Source organism: Anastrepha ludens, chromosome 6, assembly GCF_028408465.1.
Source record: "Anastrepha ludens isolate Willacy chromosome 6, idAnaLude1.1, whole genome shotgun sequence".
In the NCBI taxonomy this organism is placed as follows: Eukaryota; Metazoa; Arthropoda; class Insecta; order Diptera; family Tephritidae; genus Anastrepha; species Anastrepha ludens.
In genome coordinates, this window is record NC_071502.1 from 70,434,844 (window position 1) to 70,461,129 (window position 26,286).

Genomic DNA, 26,286 nt, shown 5'->3' on the forward strand with positions numbered 1-26,286 from the left:
TTTTAAAAGTGTCTGGTAACTTGTGTGCACACATGCGTGCAAGCAAACGTACTCTATATATAACTATGTGTGTGTGAGTATGGAGTTTTTGCATACATTTTGATAGCAACGTTGCTGAGTATCGGTATCCACTGTAGACATGCAAGATCAAAAAATAAATTATTGAGCCCGTGACTAGAGAGACTCTTTAAAATAGTCGATGTTATAAGGAAGAGCTGCTGGAAATGTAAAGAAAAACTGGTAGGCAATTGCAAACTTCAGAGTGATTTTCTGCCCTGATAGAATAGAACCTCCCCAGTTATCCACTTTTGAGACCTGCTACAGTCCACTATAGTTTATTAATTAATATTCTAGGCATCAAACTCTTCTTTATTTTATAACTCAAACGAGACAACTTCTTTATTATTAGTTAAACTAAACAAGTACCGCAGCAAAATGCATTCTTCAATAAGGAGTATTCTTTATACTTCTACTACTTACAATATTGTTACGAATTTCGTTACTGAAGGTGAATCGTGCATTAAAGATTTTCCAGCAATGCCGTAGAGCCTTTGGTAAAACCTGGGGTCTGAAACCTGCTGTGGTCCTATGGATATACACAGCACTTATCAGACCAATCATCACTTACGCTTCTGTGGTCTGGTGCCATGAGTACAACCTCTGGTGATGCCCTAAATGCTATGCTTGATTTGCTCCCCCTGGAACTTAAGATACAACAGGAAGCAATAAAAGCAATGTGTAGACTCCATAAATATGGTTTCTGGCACGAAGATGGAGCTTCAGGACACAGAGAAATTTTTAAGTTGCTATCGGAGCAGTATCCACTGATTTTGGCACCTAAAGATGACCTGATACCCACAGTTTCATTTGGAAGGAAATTTGACGTCAGATGGAGCAATACAGAATGCATCCAGGGAGGTTTGACGGATATTTTCTTTACCGATGGGTCCAAGACTGAAATAGGGTCTGGAGCCGGAAGGTACTTAAACGATATTAATAAGTATCACTATGCTATGGGGGGAATGGCAACTGTTTTCCAAACAGAAGTTTTTGCCATCCTAAAAGTAGCCGAATGGATAATCGAGAGGAGATGGAGCGGGAAACAGATTGGAGTCTTCAGTGACAGTCAGGCTGCATTGAAGGCCCGGGAGAACGCGAAGCAAACCTCAAAGATTGTTCAAGAATGTAAGAAGAAGCTTAATTCTGTCGCAAGACAAAACAGGCTTGTACTTATATGGGTTCCGGGAAACTCCGGTGTTCAAGCAAACGAAATTGCCGACGAATTGGCCAACCGTGGATCAGTGGTGCCCCCACAGGGGCCAGAGCCAATAATTGGAATCAGTTCCGCAGGAATCAAGAATTGGATCAGCGATTATGTAGGCAATCTAATAATAAAGAGCGATGGTCCGGTCTAGAACGCTGCAGAACTGCAAAGTGTTTTGTGACAAGTCCGAACAGAAAACTGTCAAACTTTCTACTAAAACTTAGAAGGAAAGATATTCGGTTGATGGTCGGCATCATTACAGGACACAACCCATGGGGTCTGCATATGACCACCATTGCAATCATCGAGAACCCGATATGAATGTCATGCTTGGAGGAGGCGGATAGCACTGAGCACTTTCTCTGTCAGTGTCCTACCTTTGCTAGAGCACGGCTACGAGTATTGGGTTCCGATGGCATGAGAATGAGTAGTATTCGTTCTCTAAAACTGGAGGATATTTACAGATTTGGCAAAGAATCTGGAAAATTCTCACAGGACTAACTATCTCTATCTCTGTCTCTATTCTTTCCTATCTCTTTCTCTGATACTTTTCTCCTTCCCTCCTTGACTATCTACCCCCTTTCCAGAGCTTTAAATACAATGGGCTTTTTAGCCTGAGTGTTTTAGGAGCCACCAAATTTCCTAGTGCTCCTTGGCTCGACCTTTTCAAATTTCAATCTTCAAATTCCAATGTGAAACAATTTTACAAACTGAGTAAAAGAAAATAGGTTTCTCATTTTTAGAGGATTTATTAATAATTATATATGTATATGGACTGGTTCGAAGGCGAATATCACAGAAAAACTTTCTTAAAAAAAGAGGTTGCCTGTAAAGTTGGTTTACTGACGATAGTTTAACGTGACAACGTCATAAGAAAATACTGATGTAAGGGTTGCAGTTTTCAAAACAAAATTTTAGTTTTATTTGTTTGAGAGATATTTTGTATGGATGTAGAGGAGGAGGTAAATGGAATCGGAATGGAATAAGTCAAGTTAATATACATTTACACAAACGTGAAAAATGACGAAACATTTATCAAATTAATGAAAGATATCTTCAATTTCGATTGTGCATCAGATGTTAATAAGTCAACAACACTAAGAGGCACCATCATCGATTTGCCTTTTTCAAGACACTTTACACTCGACACACTCCCTTTCATTTCTACTTTTTCTATCATCGTCCTATTCTCAACAGAGAAATGGTTCATTACCGTGCACACAGGAAGAAGGCATACGCAAACACAAATATGTGAATTTATATACATATGCGCATATGCGCCAGATGTCGAACGTTGCCGAATGCGGGGGCCGATTGTTCTCTTTGTCGTTCGTTCCGCGCTCTCGCTTGCAATTCAAGCATATTAGCTTACATTTGCTTGCATACAGAATAGATTCGTATATTTGATATGTCCATATGACTTGTATGCATCTTTACATATAGATTTGTTCTTCTTGAAAATTGCGCGAAATTGTATATGTATATGCATGTTTATATACATATATTAGTATTCAACATATCTTATAAGGTATATGGTAAATATTACCATAAATTTTTTCCTTCATATATAATAAAATTAATAATAATAACATTAAACCAACAGGTATTATTAACAAACTTGGTTTTATTTTAAATTCTTCAAGTAAATCAAATTAATAATAATCAATAAGAAGGCATATGCAAATACAAATACGTGAATTTATATATGTACATATGCGCATATTCATACATATATACGCTCACTTATGTAGAAGAGAGCAAGATGTCGAACGTTGCCGTTCGTTTGCTTTGTTCGTTCCGCGCTTTTGCTTGCAGTTCATTCAAGGTAACGGCAATGAGCAAGGTAACGACAAATGAGCAAGGTAACGATAAATGAGCAAGGTAACGACAAATGAGTAAGGTAGCGACACATTTTTTCATGCGTGCAGCCGGCTAAATCGAATTATAAGACGTTATCACGTCAAAAATAAAAACATTTACGATGATGAGCTTTTTGCCCACACAAGAATTCCTCGGCCGTTCTACGATATGTTTCAAAAGCTAATGTAAAATACAAGCAACAAATTCATACGTGAGAGCGATTATCGCTTACTCTTTTGTAAGTTGTTTTGATATAGCAAAACAGTATAGGTTATTAATAGTAGTCCTGGTTAGGTACTTAGCATATAGTGTATTATTTTAAAAAATTGGTAAGAATACCATAATACTATAACATTGTTTCGGAGAATTATGAAGCCGTATGGAATGCGCTTTCACCAATATATCTTGGTTACGCAACAATAATATAAAAACATTACCACTGACTTTGCCCAATTGTGTTGGTGCACATTGCCATCAAATGTCCTCCAAAGTGCGGATCCATGTTCTTCAATTATAAGAAGTTTTTTAGCATAGTGCTGTTAGCAGCACTTGATGATAAATACACCTTTTCGGCCGTTAGCTTAGGCGCTTTTGGAAGTCAGAGTCACGAAGCCATTTTTCACTGCACTAGATTTGGAGAAGATCTGTTGGATAATAGATTGCCACTACCACCTGATACCTCTCTTCCATCATCAGCACAGTCATTTCCACATTTTTTCTTTGGGAATTGTGCTTCATCGCTAAAGAACAACCTCATGAAGCCAAATCTGGGTGCCAATGCATTGCAGTGATTTGTTCGGCAAGCGAAGTGACAAGCAGAACGCGGAGCTTGCTGCATACTTAGAAGAGCGCAACAAATAGAATGCAAGTCGCTTATTAATATGCATTTGTTTATGCAAGGCTGGACGAGAGAGCAATTCGTGAAAAACTCAGCTGGTTTTGAATTTAGTTGGTGTCGAGGTAACAGCTCTGCATAAAAAGCAATGGCAATAATTTTATACTCTTCAAGATGATTTATTTAGATTATACCGTGCGCATTCCCAAGCACTTTTGCTATGATCTTGTCAGCTAATAGCCACATAGCTGCCAAAATCTTAGGCCTGGCCTTCTTAGGTGTTGATTGAGAATGCCAGTCCTTTGTTGCGATTGTTCCTTGACCTTGACCGAGTTGCATGGTCCATTTGAGCAGTCGAATTTTTGACAACTTTTCCAAGTAAGTCTGGCCGCGTGGCGTCAATGGTGCTTGAATATTGCAATGCATCGATCGATTGTTAAGCGCGCGGTACGGCAGTTGCCCCTTCTTGTTGGCACCAAATGTCGTCGATGTTTAGCTGGTTAATTTTGCAAAAATTCAACATAGCTCAATAGCGCTCGCAATTCCCCGTAACGGCATCTATTTCCTCATTTCGAAATAAATAAGAACCGAAAACGACGCTAGTGCTCCATGAACTTTAGGAACAGATTTTTTTTTACTTCACTGAACAGAAACTTCTTTCTACACAGTTTGCCATTCTCAGCTATCAAAATATGGTTATCGATATCAATAGTTCCCATGCAACTAAAAAAACACCCGACACTGTACATATACTATAATATGCATATACTTTTAAATATTGAGTAAAAAATTTATTATATAATCCAAATGGTTTTATTTAACATTTCAGAGTCCAACTCCACCACAATATGTGTATTGGCAGAAAAACGATCGCCTTATTAACTACTACGATTCGCGGCGTGATATTTCAATCGAAACAACTCCTGGACCCCGTACACAAAGTCGTCTCATCATCAGAGAGCCACAAATTTCCGATTCGGGAAACTACACATGTTCGGCCAGTAATACAGAGCCAGCGAGCATTTACGTTTTCGTGTCAAAAGGTGGGTTAAAAGAGATGAGCAAAAACGAAAACAATATTGTCCCGAAGAAGCTCAATTAGGGAAATACAAAATTGACTTGATTTAAGTTAAAAAACAATTAAAAGGAGTTGGTTGTAAAATAAATTTAAATTGTCTTTGTCGCTTAATATACGGAATCATTGAGGTAAATCCGGAATATTGAACTCTAAAGAATATAACTAACGGATATGTACGCAAAATGAATTCCATTTAACCGTATCTCGGCACATTAGGAGTACTCACAGTCTGTGAAAAGTTTCGGCGCACTTTTTTTACAACTCTCACACTATTTTTCATGTTACATTGTTTTCGTTAGTTTTGTATGAAAATGTGTTTTTTTTTGTGTGCGAGTATTCTAAAACCCGTTCCATTTGTGGAACAACATCAAGACGCATACCACAAATAGGAGGAGGAGCTCGGCCAAGCACCCAAAAAGGATGTACGCGCCAATTATATATATATATTGTATATATATATATGTACTAAAACCCCATTATACTAAAAGCCGAATAAATCGAGTTCTCAAACTTTGTCCAAAATTTAAAAAAGTGCTTGTAATTTGCATCAGAATTTCGAGTTTATTACTCAGATTTTAAAATTTGTTTGGGGATGCAATCTTATAGCCCATTTGATACCAGTTCAAATAAAGTTCAAAGCTCCCGTTACTGTATGTTACAAAATAGTTAGGCCGAACAAAAAAATACAAGTTTAAAAATCAACAGGCATTTTTAACTTTCTTACTCAAATATAATTAGTAAAACTATTACATAATTATAAAATACCTACTATATAAATTGAGGCGAATTTTTAAAGAGAGAAATCAGAAATGAGCAAGTGAAATTTATAATGATAACATTGGAAAAATCCGTTTGATCCATTTTTATATCTTATCGTTTATAATTTTCATGATTTACTTTTTTGAATTGGTACTATATTTCGTGGCTACTATCAGAAATGTTGTGAAACAAAGAAGAGTAAGCAAGCAAAGAATTGCAATTAAATGAAATTTTATTTGGGATGACTGTTTATTATTTAGACGAACGAACAGATGGAAATTTAGTCTTTACATGTAAAGGTGATTGTGCCTTGATATAAATAATATTTAGGTCGTATTTGAATGAGGTGGGGAGCAATAGGTTTACCAAGTTTGGGCTAGTTTTATAAGTCGTTTTTCTAAATATAAGAATTTCTCTTTAATTAAAACAGCAACACCAGTTTTATGGTTTTTGGACTAAACTTATATGGGAGGTAGCATGGTTATTGACGAATTTGTACAGAGAATAATGTGTGTACTAAGTGTCATGGAAATACGAGGGGTGCCTTTTATATTTCGGGATTTGGCAACCCTAGTGTTGCAATCTGGCAACTAACAGCTGTATCGCAAAGTTTGCCATGTTTTGGCTTTTACGTACTCAGAACGTTTTGAAATACCAGCGCTATTAGTGTTGTTTATAGTAACTTGAAAGATTCATCTCGGTCCAAAAATGGAACTAAATCGTGAACATTTTCGTGCGATTATTTTTAACAACTTTCGACATGGATTAACTCAGCAACATTGCATCGATGAACTTAATTCATTTTTTGGCGATGAAGCTCCATCAAGGGCCAGTGTTTATCGCTGGTATGGTGAATTCAATCGTGGTCGTAGTTCACTCCAAGTCGAATTTCGTGAAGGTCGTCCAAAATCAGTTGTTGTTCCGAAAACCATTGATGCTGTGCGCGAACTGATATTGCAAGATCGTCATGTGACCTATCGACATTCAATATCGCATAAGCATTTGACTGTCAAAAAAATTTGTTCGCGTTGGACCCCCCACACAATTTTTCAATCGCTCAAAAAAAAACTCGTGTCGATTGGTCGAAGGAAATGCTCAAAAAATACGATCGCGGGGCTTCGAAACACGTCTATGACATGGTGACAGGTGATGAATCATGGATTTACGCGTATGAGCCCGAAAGTAAACAGCAGTCGACTGTATGGGTGTTTCAAGATGAGCCAAATCCAACAAAAGTTGTTCGCGCACGAAGCACTTCCAAGCAAATGGTCGCCAGAACAGTAAATTCTGAGTGGTACACAACCATTTGTTTGCCAGTTGTCTTCCAAGAAATTAGGAAAACCAATCGCCAAAGACGGATCACTCTTCACCAGGACAATGCAAGCTCTCACACATCGGCTCCAACAACTGCATTTTTGAGCACCCAAAACATCGAGTTAATGGGTCATCCGCCGTATAGTCCTGACTTGGCACCGAATGACTTCTTTTTATTCACGTACGTAAAAAACAAACTGAGAGGTCAACGTTTTTCGACACCTGAAGAAGCGGTTGCGGCTTTCAGAATGCATGTTTTGGAGGTACCTCATTCAGAGTGGCAAAAGTGCTTCGACAATTGGTTCAAACGTATACGTATGTGTATAGGTCTTCATGGAGAATATTTTGAAAAACAATAAAGTGATTTTCGATGATTGAAATTTGTTTATGTTCTCTAACCCAGAAATATAAAAGGCACTAGTCGTATATTAATTTTTGCTCGAGTTATCGTGTTCTCGCATGAACGAACGGACGGAAAGACATGGCTAATTGACACCTCCTCATTCTGAGTATTTCGGTATATAAATACAAATCCTCATATATCTCGATTCCTTTATGTTGTCACATACAACAGTTATGTGTGAACCTTTTCAGACCAAATCTGTATGAAAAAATTGCTAACCGCTTGTTCCCCACTCTTTCGAACTCTGAGGCAAAGTTCTTAAAACTTATTTGGGCCAGAAAAATCTTTGATCTTAAAATCCAAAATGGTTTGGAACTTTTACCAAATGAGTGCGTACTCCCGCGCTAAATTGGAATCACTCTGCCCCAAACAATGTCTCTGCGAATGTTGCACATTGCGATAATAATATTAAATTAACCCACTTGTATGCGACCTGGCGCTTTTTCTAGTAAAACCTTGGTAAATTGTTCATTATTTCTTTCTTCCTTTCTCTCCACTTCATATTAAAAGTCAATTACTTTTTTAGAGATTAACTGAACGTGCTAATGTGGGCAACAGCTGTTGTCAACGACTTACGCTCATCCTGCTAGAACAAGCATAATCCCCACCAACTTGGGCTTCACACTCTTTCATTTACTCAGCTTGGTTTTATGCACATTTTGTTTTTTTTATCATATTTGTTTCTGCTAGCCATAGTTGCAATTTTTGCATTTAAATGAAATTTTATGCAAATTTACCCCCGCTGCAATATGCTTGCAATTTTGAATGTTGCCCAAATAAAAAAAGCGCAATAATTCATTTTTCGTAGATTTGCATTTGCATTTGTATTTGCAATTTGCATTTATATTTACCGCATACTTTTTTTCTAATATTTCAGCTTAATGCAAAATTGCGTGTTTTTCACTTTTTTCTTGCAGGCGATAATATGGCGGCCATATCACGAAAAACTTCCTCGGCCGATCGGATTGCAGCGATATTCAAGTATCTTCTGGCCCCGTGCGTGCTGGTGAATACGCTGGGAATAAGGTGAGTGAGCGTTGGAGTTTTGGAGCTCAGAGTTTGCTAAAAATTATAATTTTTGAACTAGAACAAAAAGGCTTTGCTCTATGACTTTTCGAAAACTAACTAGACATAACAACTACAATGTGTTCATTGTAATTGCTTCTGTTGGTCGATATGTTTAATCCATTTAAGCCACTGCAGTTTTTTGACGTCTGCTAGCATTTTAAGTACTCTCTCGAAATTATGCAGGAACTAAAATTTATGATTTGAAATATTTATTTATTCAAAAGCGAGAAGAACTGAAAAATTTAAAAAATAAATATAAGTTGCAGACTTAGCGATTGCTCAAATACAACTTTCACCTGCAAGCAAGTCAATATAAAGTTTTTTAAGCTCTCTTAACTAACGTGACCCTTTGGTCCTCCCATGAATCGTAGGAAATATTAATGAGAATTCCCGTATATGTGGCTAAAATGGTTCGAGGTTTGTTATGTATTTTCTTAGATACATAATTCCTTATATGGAAAAAATGCACAAGACCGCCGTAATTTTTTTTTTTTTTAAATCAACGCGAATTATGATCTCCTTCAAACGTGTATTTTGTTACACCAAATGCAATGGGCTACCGCATACCCGAAATTTTTATAAAAATTCTGATTAAAAAATTGGAAATTTGGAATTTTTTAATTTTGTACTAAGTATGCTCAAATATGAACGAGACTGATTTAATAAAACACAAACGGTTAATTATTGTTCAATTTTCATTTTATTTTCTTCAAAGTAATCACCATTGGAGGCGATACACATATTCCAACGTTTTTTTCCAATCATCATAGCATTTCTGGAAGGCCGATTTCGGTATGGATTTCAGTTCCTTCTTCGAATTCTCTTTTATGACTTCAATTGTCTCAAAATGTTTTCCACGGAGCGGCAACTTGAGCTTGGGAAACAGGAAAAAGTCACATGGAGCCTTATCAGGCGAATACGGTGCTTGCGGAACGATATTAACATTATTTTTGTTCAAATAATCGCGAACAAGACGTGATGTGTGAGCTGGTGCATTATCGTGATGCAAGAACCATGACTTGTTGTCCCACAATTCCTTCCTTTTAAGACGAATGTTCTCGCCCAAACGCTTTAAAACGTCTAAATAATATTCAGCGTTAACCGATTTTGCGATTTGTGCGATTTTCAAGCACAATTTCGTTTACTTTTCCGATGTTTTCGTCGTTTACTGATGTTGCTGGACGACGTTCATGAGGCAAGTTTTCAACCGATGTACGGCCCTCTTTGAACGATTTGTACCACTGGAAAACACGTGCACGCGATAGAGCAGAGTCCCCATAGGTTGTCGGCAACATTTTAAAGGCGTCTGAAGCCGTAATTTTGTTGGCATAACAAAATTTCAAACAAATTCTTTGTTCAACTTGAATTTCCATCGTTAAATTCGAAAAACACACTCGAGCTTGACTTGCTTACAGTAGCACAGAAAACAAACTATGTGACATATCACGCTGAAATTTGCCATGTAAGCTTATAACAGTCCTACCGTCAAACAAAAAATTTATTTTTGCCATATGTCCTCCGCCGACCGTTTTATTGATAAAGTCTCGTTCGTATTTCAGTTCTTGTTGTAGCATTAACTATATTTTAATAAAAAATAAGAAAAATTAAATAGAAAATAAATGATTAGTCAAACTTGTCTAAAATATCCTGCTATTTACTTATATTGGGCACCCGGAGGTCAATTCTCGTTCAGTTCAAACGTGAATTGAAGACACGTTTTCATTTTTGTTTTCGCAGACAATTTTCACCACGGACAGTGTTCATATAAATATTGTTCTTTTTTATCTAAATTTTAAGTAGTAGTATGTCCTTTGAAATTTTGGTAAAATAAATGCAACTTTAAAGCGGTAAACAAATGGCTTGGATTTTTAAAACCAGTTTTGTGACGGCTCCTTCGACTTTATTGCATATAAAAAGAATGTCTTGGCGTAGAAAATTTGGCAGACCGTTTGCAAAAAAAAAATTAAAAAGAATCAATTCCAGTTTTTGTAAATTATATTTATATATTTTTTTATACACCCTTTTTGGCTGTTTGGCCGAGCTTTTTCTCCTATTTGAACCTTGCGCCTTGATGTTGTTCCACAAATGGAACGACCTACAGTTTCAAGTCGACTCCGAACGGCAAAGAAAGTGTTTCTATCATTTGGTATTTCATGCACGGATATTCGAACCTGCGAATTTTTCTAAAAGTTTTCATAAAAAATACTAATATTTAAATGAAAATTTGCTGGATTTTGTATAAAGTTTGATTACACAGGCCGACAAAATTTAACCAACATTCAGACCCAGAAACCAGACTATATATTTCCGAAGGTTTATGATGCGCTGAATCCAAATCTGGCCTCAGAATTGCTCTATTAGTTTGAGTTTTCGAGATATCCTAACCTAAAAGTGCAAAAAACCCCATTTTTGCCCATATTTGAGGTTATGTAGCCTTGCAGATGTTTTCTTTCACCAAAATTAAAGGATGGCATCTTTAAATACAAGCCTTCTTTTTTCAAATGGCGTTTTGTTTGCTCAAATATCATTTTTTTTCGCAGAGATATCGCATTTTGAAATTTTCATGTTTCGAAATTTTCCTACACCTGAAAATCGATTAAGATAACATAGACATGATATAGTCGATTACTAATTTTCTTGAATTGAGTCTTATTTTTCTTAAAATTTTGTCTCACACCATAAGTGTGCTGACTCACCACACCCCTACACTATCTAACCTTTGGGTACCGAGTCACACACAGCCCTAACCCCTAGTAACCACCCCTATCATGCCGCAAGCAGGCTTACCCACAAACTCCAAATTTACATACTATTAATCCATATATTTCAGGCCCTCAAACCCAAGAAAATTAGTAATCGACTATATCATGTCTATGTTATCTTAATCGATTTTCAGGTGTAGGAAAATTTCGAAACATGAAAATTTCAAAACGCGATATCTCTGCGAAAAAAAATGATATTTGAGCAAACAAAACGCCATTTGAAAAAAGAAGGCTTGTATTTAAAGATGCCATCCTTTAATTTTGGTGAAAGAAAACATCTGCAAGGCTACATAACCTCAAATATGGGCAAAAATGGGGTTTTTTGCACTTTTAGGTTAGGATATCTCGAAAACTCAAACTAATAAATTAATTTTAGTTATCAATCCGAATTTTGCATGGACAGAGAAGCAGATATTAGTTTAAATTATTTCGGATACTTTTCCTTGTAGACTAGTGTTATTTAATGTATATGGTTTTGGTTAAAGAATGAAGGTTCTGAGCTAGTCTTATGTTCTCTCCAAATACTAGGACCACTAAAGCGAGCTATGTATGTAGTGTGAAGCTATGAAAGATATGTGAAATTTTTAACCCAACATATTTTTAAGGACACATCAAATGATGTTGAGAATAAATGCGAGAAGTTCTACGAGGTATTATGTAAGTGATTGTACTCTAATGTAAATAATAATACACCTTTTCGTATAAAAATAGATTTCGGGATAAAAAACAAGCGAAATCGAGGTAGCAGGAAAAGGATGAGTTAGGAAACTTTAGCGAATATTTAATATCAAAACCATCAGGGCCTGGTGAGAAGACAGGCAACAAAGTACAAAATAATTACACCTACCCGGCTAGAAATTTTGGTAAAGCGGTGATGAGGCGCAAATAAGGCAGACCGCATTCCAAATTTGCACCTCATAAGGCAGCCAAACTAGGCCCAAGTCCCGAAAGGTATCGCCACACATCTGCCTCATTAGGCACAGGTTCGAAAAACTGAACTTCGGTAATACTCCGGATGCCCTACTACAAATCAGTTAGGGATTCCAATTTATGCCTAAGTGAGACACTGCCACAGATTTTCGTGACCACAACCAAATTTGGTATTGTTCTGGCATGCCAATCTTTGCCTTGCCTAACGTGGGCCTGGTAAGGTAATAGTGAGGCGTGCCTCAGTAAGGCCTGCCTAATTCGGGCCTAACTGATTCTTCGGCATGCCTCTCTGTAATTCTAGTCGGGTACGTTAATTTGTTGTTCAAAAGTGGCCTTTTCACAGCCACAAGCTATTTAATGAGTATTTAGCAACGCCTTAACTTATTACAACGGGACTACATGAAATATGCAACCGAAATGTTTAAAGGCTATTTTTAGAAAACATCAGAGGTTGTCATAACGTTAAGAAAATAATGTACATAAGAAGAATGTTACGGGAGCTTAAGCGAAATGGAAATCAAGCTAAAAATATTCAAAAATATTACACACAAAAATAACAAAAACAATTGAACAAATATCAACTCAAAATATTAAAAACCTTAGCCCTTAATTATAGGTAGAGTAACACTTGAAAGTTAGAGCCTAATTTGGTAAGCCACTATTACTTTACAAAAAATCTCTTTAGGTGCCTTTTGGCGTTTACTCAGAAGCTATAAGTTGCACTAAACTTGCTGCTAAAGGCATAAATTTTGCATGAGGCGCTAATGCAAAAGCGTGCTGAATAGCAAACCGAGGAGTTGTTTGCCTTAAAGACGGGCTTCTTTTGTTGTCCAAAACAAAGAATTAAGTAAAAAATAATACAACTATAGTACCCTACATGTATTTCTTTTAGATTTAAAATAAGCCAGAAAATATTTTCTTAGTGACTTTGTCTGGCCGATAGCGATTATTGAAGCCTTCTTCCTCTCAAATCGTCCTCTCTATATTGCAAATTCGAAGTACTTGGGCTTTTTCAACTTGTTCAGCCACTGTGTTGCAACTGCTTGTTTAAATTAGTACGTTCTAAGTGAAATTCTTGCAACTTTGGCAAGATTATAACTGTTCATTCGACCATTGCTGTGCGGAAAATTATTTAAATTGGTATCATTAAACTTTTGTTCGCACGATTGCTTAATTCTTTTTTTCGCCATTTTCAATAGTAAATTACTGTCAATATCGAAATTATCAAAGAAAATATTTATAGAAAACTCCATTATTTTTGAATACACTTGTCCCTAAACTTATCTATGCAAATAAATGTCGAATATAACACCAAACATTTATAAGTAAAATTGAAGTGAAAAAGCCTATTCTAACTAGGCTAATTACATGTATGCAAAGGGATGAAGGGAGTTAAACCATATTTTAAAACAGTTCAGGATATATTTGCTTCAATACATTTTTAAATATTTTTTATTTATTTGTAATTTTTTTTTTACCTTTTACGAAACAAACTTTTAGGCTGCTTCAGTACTCCAATGTTTAGTCAAAAATCGTCAGGCATACGAGTGTAATATTTTACTGGTATAGAAGAACAAAATATTTGTTAATGCGCTAACACCAACTCCTTTCTACACTAATTGGTATCACGTGTTTCATGGGATCAATGACACTAATTGGTGCAGGCGCTTTCTTTTAATCACGGCAACTCCGGCTACGGTATTAACGCAATTTCACCGTGCAGCGCAGTGCCACCCATATTTATAGATGGCGGAATTGACGAATTTTTTGCAAAGAATTATTCACTTTTATTTGTGTGCTGTTGTGGGTTGAGCAAAATATTCAATTAATTGCCTGGAATTAATCAAATGTCTTCAATAAATATAATTCAATATTCTATAACTCCTTCCAATAGTATAAAACCTTTTCGGGATAAAAATTAAGTGTGCAGCCTCTGTGAAGATTGTCTTGCATACAAAACATTATTTTATTCCTTACTAGCAATTAATTTAAAATAAATATAATATGTTTTATAAATCGATTGAATCAGTTGGCTTTGTTGAACTTCAGTGAATTAAAATTAATTATTTCGTTTAAACCCAGTGCTTGCAGTTGCACTTCGTCCAAGGCGCTCGTTTCTGCTGGAATGGGTTTTGATATTCCGCTTTCGGTGAAGTGATACACCCATCAAAATTGCTTCTCCTCATATTCCGGAAAATCTTTAAAACTTTCCAACTTTTTAATTGCCGTTGGTTTCACTTTGTATCCTCCTATTCTCTACTATTCTTAAACTCTTTAATCTCATTTTGTTCTCTAATAAATAGCGCCTTGATGATTTATAGTTTTTTTGCATGTACATCAATTTTAATTCTATAGGCCAGAACTATTCCTCTCCTTCTCCTCTATTTTGGTGATTTCTTTCACATTTTCGGCGGCCTTCACTGTCATTGAATGATATGGCCGAGAGTCCTATTCACTGGTTCCCGAAATAACTGATCTCATTTGATCTACCGTCGTACCTAAGGCCTCAGATGTTATTTATATTAGCAATGAGTCCCGCATTTAATATTACTAGCAACGGAATGATAAGCCATCACTCCGAGTTTTTAACAACAGCCAGCTTGAACTTACTCAATTTGCCAGGAGCAACGGCGGCCGCCATAGCCGAATGGGTTGGTGCGTGATTACCATTCGGAATTCACAGAGAGAACGTAGGTTCGAACCTCGGTGAAACACCCAAATTAAAACAGAAAAAGAAAAAAAACATTTTTCTAATAGCGGTCGCCCCTCGGCAGGCAATGGCAAACCTCCGAGTGTATTTCTGCCATGAAAAAGCTCCTCATAAATATCTGCATATCTGCCGTTCGGAGTCGTTAAAACTGTAGGTCCCCCCATTTGTGGAACAACATCAACACGCGTACCACATATATATATATATATATATAAAACTAGTTAAAAACTATTTTTATCTATGCAAAATCAGTAAAAATAATCATTTTAACTTTCACATTTTCTCTCTTTTCTTTTCAGACGCATTTTTTTAACCTAAGACTTAAATTAAACTTAACGAATAAATTACAAATAATCCTACATAAGATATTTTCAATTTAGATTTAACTAAAAGAAAATCATAGAAAAGTATGAAAAATAACTAACTTAAATGCATAGCAGTAAACAATAAATTTTAGCACAATTTAAATATATAATTTATTAGTGTTCCATCAAAACAAACAAGAAAAAAATTAAAGATATGAAAGCCAATGGGGCGTAATATTAATTAAGGTAAGCAAAAAATGTAAATATGTAGTGTTGCAGCCGAATAGTGTTGATCGAATAAAAAATATTATTAATAATAATTGTAAATTACTATTTATGGAAAATATTTTTTTTATTAGATTATTTGTAAGTCATACAAAAAAATCCATTTAAACCTACAGATATGTATAAACTAATTAATAAGTTATTGATATATTCGTAATTACGATTAAATTTAGTGCTAATTTTGTAATTTAAATTTCATAACAATTTAGTTGTAAAATTTTTGTATGTAAAAAGCCTTTAACCAACTCAGTTTATTCCGCGAACTTTGTAAATTTTCATGGACAGAAAAAACAAATAGAAAAAAAAATAGAAAAATGAATACTAATTGCAACTTACAATGCCATTAATTGTAATTAATTAAATTAAGAGTTTGTTACAAATTTAAGCAGAAATGTTGAAATCAATCCGAAAGTGAAAGTGAACATCTATGAAAGGATAGATAAATACTTAGTGGAAAATTCATTAAAAAATTAATAGCAAAAATGCAAAGAAATCTTAGTTTAGGCGAGGAAAAACATTAATTAAATTTGCTGTTAAAATGTCTAAAATTAAAAACAAAACACAAATAATTGTAGAAGTTAAATTCTAGCTTAAAATAAATATAGTAAATAAATAGTTAAAAAAATATCAGCTATAAGTTTAAAAATTAAATATAAAATATAAAAAATCGAAAAAGAAGACACACAAAAAAATTAATAAATAAAAACGAAAGGTGTGAGTAATTAAAATTAAATTGAACAAAAATGAGCGAATAGATATACTGGAAATAAGAAATGCAAAAAAATAATAATAATTATAAATTCTCTTAAATGTAGAACCCTTATTAAAATTTAATGAAAATTTGATGACATTACAAATGCTCCCCAATAATGCCGAGGCAGTAAAAATGGCAATTAGACGAAAAATTATACGCACAGTGGACAGTGGCTACGCACTTTTCGATATATTTAAGGTCATCGATGACCAAACCCAGGACCCACTGAGTTTAGATCTGAAAGTTTCAATACCGAAAGATGTAAAAGATGCCCGGAGTACATCTGCGTCAGCTTCAGCATCATGGGTTAGGTTAATCCGAGGCATGCAGGAAGAAAAGCAAGATTGCTTCGCACAAAAACGCTCTCGAAATGAAACTTAGACTCTTCCTAGCTCTTCGATTATTATTAAACCTTTTCAAAAGCTTTTGCGTCCAATTGTTAATTATAACATATTTTGTGTAGCTGTTTCCTGTTCTACTAGTTTAGTTTTTATTGCTTTTTTAACATTATTTACCGTAAGGGGAGCTTAATGCCATACATCTTTGCGTTATATTTTGATTTTTCAGTAGCTATAGTTGTAGCTCCCTTCTTCAGGAATGTGTTTTAGGTAGCGTTGTTGATAAAATATATAAGGACACTTCTTCAGCCTCTTTCAAAAATATCGGTGATTCTCACCGTTTGGTAATCTGTTGTGTCACTCGTTGATAGTGTTGCACTTGTCGGCTTGGACATCGTAATTGTTCCTGATCTGGATGTGTCGATGTCTTCTTGGCATGCGTGTCGTTTAATCGTTATTTATTCTACTTTTGGTTATGAAATTGTAAATATTATATTATTAACCTTAAGTTGAGCTCAAAGATGTATGCCAAAACAAAATATTTTTTTAATAACAATAAATAAAGTAAGCAAATATTTGAAAACTCTACGGAGAGCATTATACTTCGAATTGTTCTTCTTTGACTTTGGATTTAGATTTTTTGTTTGAAAAGTTAGCAGGCTACGAATCTACCCAAAATTGGCAACCCCAACTCTCTTTTGGGCTCAACTGGACTCCTTTGCTTAGATCGAAATGGGATTCATAATTTTGTACTAGTTCAAGGCCGTGCCCAAAGCTTTTTTAAAGTTATCCCATGCCTTATTATATAGCTGCCCAATGTTATATCGCTAATCCTTATTTGCTCTTTTCACATACCGTGTCCAAAAGAGAATGAAATCGCAAAGCATGACCTTTGATATAATATTTTAGAAAATACCTACAAATTATTATTGTTTTTTTTTTTTTTTTTGTTAATCTGTTATGTGGCGAATATGAACCAAGTCCGATTGGATTATTTTTCAGGTAGTTTCGTTGAAAAATTTAAGGTTATGAGCCGTTCTCCACCGAACTGCGCTATCGAAGTTTATTGTTAAGGTCCAATGTGGAGTTCGCAATATTAACCTGAAAGTCAGAAATAATTTATTTGATAATTATTTGCATTTAAAAAAAAATTGCCTCTTCCTTTCATACAACAACTGTTCTTAGACATTACATTGGGGAATAATTTTAAAGGTAGCTGGAGAATTCCTACAAATTTGAGACCATAGCTGTATAATTTCGGTTTAAAAATTCGCTGAAATGTAGCCGTAAATATTAATTATTAATTAAAACTAACTTAAAATATTTACAATTAAAATATGTACGGTTTGACAAAAAAATCTAACCTTCGTCTTGTTTTTCATCTTTTTTCCAAATTAAAAAATGTTCAATTTTCCAATTTTTTTTTTGTTATTGGTCTTATTGGTTTTATTGGTTATTATCAAAAAGGCATTTTTCCCCAAATATTCATCTCACTTAATAAGTAATTTAATAAGGGCGAATTCACTTTGGAAGTAATTCAATACACCTGTGTCACTGCAGCAAATGTTTGATCGCAACTACATTCAGTAAACCAAACCAAAAATTAATTTTTATCGAAATTTTATTGCTTTTCTAACTATAATTGAAACTATTTTCAATTATTTTGATGAAGTTGTTGTTACTGCCATTCCACTGCCCACTGTACATCTGCCGGAATGTAACTATATTGAAATAATAAAATACATAACTATTTGTAGATAAGCGCATTTAATGTACACAATTCAATATGAGAATAAACATAAATTCAAATCATAATAATGGATATTTAAAATAAATATTTCATATCTTATTTGATACAATTTTATTTTTCAGCAAATTTTGTGGTACCAAACCATAAATTAGTGAACCACAACGCACATATTGAATTTATTTTCAAATTAACTTTTAAGGGGAAATTTAGCTTTCAGACTGAGAAGTGAGTAGACATTTTGGAGATATTGAAGAAATTTAATTAAAAGATTGAAAGGTGAGTGTTTTTTTAGTTATTTGTGTATATTACCCGTATTTTGGTGTAATGAAATAGGTACATTTGCAAGATATTTCTGATTTATCACCAATCAGCGAATATATAAGATGGATATTGATCATCAAATAGAAGAGGTGGGAGGACGCCAAAAGCGAAATTACGTTGCACTCGCTTTATTCTTTCAGAGTAAGAGGTATGATGGATTCCCGCTAAAAGATGCATGTGAACTTGGATCGGACTAGAGAATCACACAGCGTTTTTGCAGTATAAGAACCCTTAAAAACTCTCGCATGACGGCTTAAAAAAGCTAAATTTGAGTAATCCTTCGGAGTAAACCAACTTTTATGATTAACAAATGTAAAACCCAAGTCAAAAAGGACCTCTAGGTCCAAATATTCTTCAACAGTAGAAAGTTGTAAGCTTAGAATCAAATCATTTGCGGCAATACGATTTGGAGTTTTCGACAGAGTTATATAAAATACATTGTGCGACAGTGATTTTATACTTTTATGGAGACCTAGTACAACTTGTTGGTATTGTAAAACTAAGAAAAATGGTATAGGAGAAATTTCAAATACACCCCCAAAATCTCGTTTTATGGCCACAAAACCGTTTTTCAGAAGGTTGATGTGAAGAATCACTCCTAACATCGCCAATTTCCATCCGATTTCGAATTTGGTTTTTTAGTTCGAAAGAACAAAAACAAGCCTTTTTGACAGTGTGTTGACAATTTTTCTGAAATGACAACTGACGAGACTGTAGACGGAAGTATTTGGATTTTTTTTATTTTTTCTCTATTTTTTGAACTTTGACATAATTTTTACGATATTATCCGAGTAAATTTAATTTTGCGTCGAATGAGCTATATTTGACTATAATTGAATTAAAATTAATAGAGTTGTGTGAGTTTTAAGATTTTTTTTTTTTTTTTACTAATTTGGTATGTAGGTATAACTTACGCTAAATGGGAATAAGGACGTGTTTTGATGCGTTATTATAGATACGTAATATTTATTGGAGTGTATATGTATACATAAGAGTACGGTGTGGTACGGTACTGTACTGCCTATAACAGAACTGGTTAGAACTTACGAAAATATCTGACATATTATCACACTTTTTTTTTTCAATAGAAATATGAAAAAGCTCCCAAGTGTATCAAAGTTCACACTGTACATTGATTACCAAAAGAAGTTTGTTATTATAATTTAACCTTATTAAAACGTCAAAGTTTTATTGTTTGTTTCATTGAAATTCAAGAGATATAAATCAAAACGTTGCCAGAAAAGTCGAATTTCTCAATATTCTCCGATGATGTGGCATCATCAGCCTTATCATAAACCAGATGATTGTTATTTTTATAAAACGCACGTAAACGGTCATCATTATAAAGCTCGAAAGCACATAAAGTATGCTGATGTTGCAACTGTTAAGAACCCCGTAGTCTTGGACGATATGATTGACTCAACTGCAGGAACTGAAGGATGTTCAACTCATTGCTGATGATGATCAAACTGATAACAATAAACCCGATGATGAAGAGTACTTTCCGTCTGGTTCTAAGTCTTCAGAACGACACATTGTATCAAATTCAGATTTTCAGGATATTTCTCGTGATTTACTTCTATCGGGAAGACAATCTGAAACGCTCGCTTCCCGATTTAAACAATGGAATTTAGTTGATGACGACTTCAGATGAATGATGATGATCGAATTTGTTACAGAGAAGTATTCAAAACTGATGAAGAGAATGACAAATGTACCGTACCATACTAAACTCCAAAGGGCCGTTTCCAATGCATTTTTTAGTTTGGAACCAGTTCCGTTGTGTACTGCACCGTACCGCACCGTACCATACCGTACAGTGCTGCACTTTATAATGACACTTGTTATCATTTTCATGCTTCGATGCCTACATACTAAATTAGTAAAAAAAAAAAATCTTAAAAATCACACAACTCTATTAATTTTAATTCAATTATAGTCAAATATAGCTCATTCGACGCAAAATTAAATTTACTATAACAGTAGTGTACTAAAAAAAATCCTCAATATCGGATAATATCGTAAAAATTATGTCAAAGTTGAAAAAATAGTGAAAAAATAAAAAAATTCCAAATACTTCCGTCTACAGTCTCGTCAGTTGTCGGTGATATTTATTCATGTTAAACGATAACTTAGTTTTGATACTCCACGCATTTAGATTTAAGTCAATTTGTAGTAAAAGAGCATCTGACGAGCTTAAAATACGTAATACAATACGTAGAATACAAAAATAAGTTCCAATGTTCCTTTAATACAATTCATAAAGGGAACACCAGACGAAATCACATTATATTAGTGAGATTAAATCGCAGCCCCAGTAGAAAAATTAAACGCACCCCAAGCATTCAAACTTCTACAGTAGAATATTATGGGAGACTGTACAAACACTTTCGCGAAATAAGCATAAATTTGGTCTACCTGACATCCCCTCTTAAACGCTAAGATCCAATCCTCGGATAAAACTGTCAAGTTGATAACAATGGAACGACTAGAACTGAAAGTATTGAATCAATAATAGTATTTTTCTTTAACCACTTTTTCGAAAAGTTTTTAATTTTTAAAGGCGGTAATTTCTAAAATCATTTTCGTTAACAAATTCAAAAATCGGTGTAATATAATTAACCCTAGGACTTATACCCAAGTACAGGTGTGGCCAGTAGCTACTTTGGAGTGATGTAGCTCCTAAATCGCTAAAGATATTGACTTGAAATTTTTGATATAGGAAAACGAAGTAAATATACGTCGATTGGTGTCTTATTTGTCATACGTTGATGAGATATACGCTTTCAGAGTTGACACCTACGACTTCTTATACCCGGGTACAGGTGTGGCCAGTAGCTTTTTTCCTCGTTTTTTCTCATTTTTTGAAGGAAAAACATTTTTATTTATTATTTTCTTTATAAAATATTATTTTATTGATTATTTCTTATAACTAAATTTGCAAACAAATTTAAATTATTCAATTGTCTTCATTATTTTCAAAATTATTACATGTAAATGTATTTGCAGACTGCTGTATGCTTATTGGGCGCTGACATATTCTGCACATGTTACGCGTTCGTCTTCTGTGTTGGTCATGGATGTAGCAGAGAAAACAGCTTCCACCTGCTGTTTCTTTGGTTTTGCACCAGCAGCTGCAGACGTTGATGGCCTATTGTCAACACTTCCTTGCAAGGCCGTACTTATGAAACTCGCGACTGCAATTTTTGTGTTGAAGTTCCGCATCACTTGCTGATTCACCGACCGCTCTTCAATTATGGGCATAGACAGTTCCTTGGCGAGCTGGCGTAGAAATCTCTCACGCTTCGCATTGGTGCATCTGATGTTGGGATTATTCTCATAATATATGATGTACGCTGCCAATGCCGTGAAATCAATCGTATTGAAGAATAGGGACAACGGTCACCGCTTTGTCATCCTTTGGCAAGTATATTCTCCAAGCAATCGGTCCATCGCGTCCACTCCTCCTTTTGTCTTGTTATAAAACTCGATCATTTCTGGTTTGCCGCTTTCGCCAATGTGATCATCGTCATGCATTGATGATGATAGTAATATAACTGCCTTGTTTTTTTTCGGCACATAGGAGCATATGGATATGTTGGGCCTAAAACCGAATGTACTTGACCTCTCTGCATGATCTTTGTGTGCCAACATCTCCTTTGGTATGTAGGGCTTATTTCCCCGCAGACTTCCAACTGTCGTCAAATTCATGGATGACAAGCTTTCCAGTAGATTTAGGGATATAAAAAAATTGTCCATCGTTATATTTCGGCCGGTTCCATGAAAGCGGCTTACTAAATCCTTCACCACGCGTTCACCCTGGTTAGTTTCCCGTCCCGTAGGTGCTTGGCCAGTATATATTTGTCCATACAGTGGATATGCGTTTTTGGCATCACATACCCACCACACTTTGACGCCATATTTTGCCAGTTTCGATGGGATGTATTGCGTGAAACGGGTGCGGCCACGATATGGAAAGAGCTGCTCGTCTACCGTTAGATATTCACTTGGCTTATATGACTGCTCAAAGTTGTAGTTCATCATGGTCCACAGCTCGGATATTGGTGCAGCTTTGTCAGTTATTCAGTTACCAAACGTTGGGCCCGTGTGTTGCCATCGTCAAACCTTATAAACCACAGTATGGCCTGAAAGCGGTTAATGCCCATTGACGCACGATATAATGGACAATTTTCCACCGACCACAAGTCCGGCGCACATTCGGCTTTGCTGCGGTTAGCGCCAGTCATAATAAGCACTCCAATGGGCGCATACATTTCGCTCAAAGTAACCTTCTTCCATGTTTTTGGTTCCGCCTCTGGATGTTTTGCGTTTAATTCCGCATATGTAGCTTCTGCTTTTTTGTTGGTGCAGCGTACTATAATACCCACCATTTGCGGAGTCTTAAAACATTTATATGTATTGACTATTGACATCATAGTAGTTGATCTTGCGGGCCCACTTCGCTGTCGCAAAATATTTTGTTGCCTAGTTTGGCGTGCAAGTCGTGGCTGTGAGCTCCATATGGTACCATCACGTGCTACGAATTCAGCTGCACGCAAATTAATCTCCTCAGAATCATCTGCAGCATCGGATTCATTGTCAGACTCTTCGTAATCAGCCTCATCTACCTGGGCATTGTCAATTGTGTAATCAGGGTCTTCTACATCCGATTCAACAACGCCATCTGCTACTGCTGCTTGTTCGCTTTCACCCCCTTCAGGGTCGGAAAATTCAAATAATTCATCATCTGAGATTTCGTCAAACAGGTTTTGTAAGTACTGCTCTTTTTCAGCGTGAAATTATCTGTATAAAAATAATTAATTTTTATTCCATTTATGAAATTATATTTGAGTTATTTGTATTTACCTCATATATTGATTCGAAGACAAATATTCCATGTTCCTTCTGCTATCCATGTTGTAATATTTTAAATTTTTTCTGACTTGTTATATTATTTTCACAACTTCACACTTCAAAAGAACACTTTACAATGAATATAAACTCGCAAAACTGCTGTTTATATAACTGCAACCCTTAAGTTTCTGGAAGCATTTCTTACCTGCCAGGTAGTTGGATTATATCAAATGTTGTTTGTCAGCAAATTCTAGTAAGGGTACAATATAATGTCTTCTTCTAAATAATTAAGAGTGCGCGAAAAAGGTTGTATTCTAAAAATTCTAACAACAATAGAAATTATTGACTTCTTAGAAATAACTTAGAATGCGCGCAATTATTAGAAGCAGGCTACAAATATATATTTATAACTACTTAAAATGTTCGTAAGACAGTCAGCTACAACATTGCATTAAAAAAAATAACTTGTTTCTCAGAGAAAATGAAAAAAAACGGGTAATCAGGCTACTGGCCACACCTGTACCCGGGTATAAGAAGTCGTAGTAAAAGTTTGGTATAAGTCCTAGGGTTAAATAATCAAACAAAAAATACCTTGTTCTAAGTGGAATATTTATTTTTATTTTTGTTATTACTTTATATAAGATATGTATGCATGTTTATGAATTTTGGAATTAATAAACACAAATCTTGTGTGACCAATCTAATGAATATATTTTATTTAAATGAGCAACTGGTAAGTATTTAATTAGTTAAAAATTCAAAACTTCACAAAATAGCTACCCACTCCCATAACCGGACACCTCTCTTGGAAGGACAAAAATCAGCCGACGGTGGGTCCGCCCAAGGGAGGTTTCACTGTATATGATATTGATGATATTTTTATGGGCGAAGTCCTCATTTCGTGCATCGTGGTGCTTGAAATATTGTATTTATAGAAATAGAAGAATATTTTGTTTAAATACACCGCTAAAATTGGAAATTTTTTTATTCTGTGCTCTTTCGAACTAGTGCCACTTGCCAGTACCTGAACCATTTAAAATGTCTGCTGATTAGTTTGGCTTTCCATTTTGGGCATGTGTTGTATGCATGAGCATACATACGTACATATACATCTCTTACATACACAATTTTTGTGTCACTCCACGTAGCTGATCCCTAACACAATGTTACTTGTGACATTTTAATTATATAATTACATTAACATTACATTGAGGTTTATTGTTGGCCACGCCCGCAGGCAATTAATTAACACTGGTAGTCTTTTGGAAAGAATAGATATGAAATCAGTTAGTGTCACATAAAAATAAAACGCATATCAGTTGGTCACTTAAAATAAAAAAGGAAAAAAACACAAATTACTAAATTCGTAGAAACAACAAAAACCAAAAAAAAAAGAAACACAAAAACAATGTTACAATAAAAGCAACCAGTGGGGTCCGCTATGGAGCGCAGGGAAAAGCTAAAACTCTAATGCACACACATTGTAAGCATACAGACATGTTTATAAATATGGTTGTTAGACGAAAAAAGGAAGACATTAATCCTAAATTAATAAATTACTGCTAACTGGTAAAGGCCATACGTGCGCACAGAGTATAATTATGTGTTTATTGCCCTCTGCGTGCGCTGCGTTTGCCAGTTAACAGACGCTAAGGGAATAATTTTGTCTCTTTATTTCTTTTTGTTGTTTTTTTTTTTGTACAGTGTTTTTTTTTTTTGTATAGTGTTTTTTGTTATAAAAATGTTTGGTTGTAGAGCAACTAATTTTCATAAATTTCCAATTAAACACGACCACGCGGGCTGTCTTGCCACTGGCCGGTGTATCTACACATACATATGCAATATTCATACTTGTGTATTTGTATATACATTTCCTAATTAGTTTTGAAAATAATAGAACGTAAATGACCTCCATGCTCATTCACGCATATGCGACACCTGATGAGAAAATTGTTCATTGCGCACTGAAGGGTTGAAGTCGGGATCGCCTCAATTATTGTTGTGATGGACTGCTTCAATTCAGTCAAATTACTTGGTTTTGTTTTACACACCTCTTGTTTGAGATAACCCCATAAAAAAAAATCTGGTGCAGTGAGGTCAGGTGACCTTGGGGGCCAGCGGAAAGTGGAATTTCTGGATATCAATTTATTTCTAAATTTTCGTTGGAGCTCCTCCATAACCGGTCTGGCTATATGTGCAGTTGCTCCATCTTGCTGGAACCAAATGCTGTTAAAAGGGATACGTCTTCGCCGCAGTTCTGGATAAAAAAACTCCTTCAACATGTTTAAATAACGGTCCCCATTTACAGTCGCTGTTACACCGTTTTCTTCGAAGAAGTATGGCCCGACAATGCACCTTGATGAAACTGCGCACCACACTGTGACTCGTTCTGGGTGCAGTTCCATCTCATGGAGTATTTGCGGATTTGATTGACTCCATATACGGCAATTTTGCTTGTTTACATTGCCGTTTAGATCAAAATGGGCCTCATCAGACATAAACAAGCAATTTATGAAGTTGTTGTCTTCTTCGGCCATTTCAATAATTTTTTGGCAAAATTCCAGGCGAATAGGCAAATCCAGAGGGTTTAATTTGCTTGTGATTTGAACTTTGTACGGAAACAAGTTCAAGTCATCATGAACTATCCGCTGCAATGACCGTCTGCTAACTCCAATTTGCGCCGACAAGTTACGAGT

General features: G+C 35.2%; 1 protein-coding gene across 2 annotated transcripts in view; it reads left to right on the forward strand.

Annotated features, from left to right (window-relative positions):
• LOC128868697 (zwei Ig domain protein zig-8) overlaps positions 1-18,457 on the forward strand; it is a 99,479-nt gene extending 81,022 nt beyond the window's left edge. For both annotated transcript variants that reach the window (XM_054111097.1, XM_054111098.1), the window contains exons 6-8: positions 4,789-5,002; positions 8,431-8,539; positions 15,283-18,457. In XM_054111097.1, coding sequence (XP_053967072.1) covers positions 4,789-5,002; positions 8,431-8,539; positions 15,283-15,301 — 342 coding nt within the window. In that variant the 3' untranslated portion in view covers positions 15,302-18,457. The remainder of the gene's footprint in view (positions 1-4,788; positions 5,003-8,430; positions 8,540-15,282) is intronic.
• Positions 18,458-26,286: the final 7,829 nt, after the last annotated feature.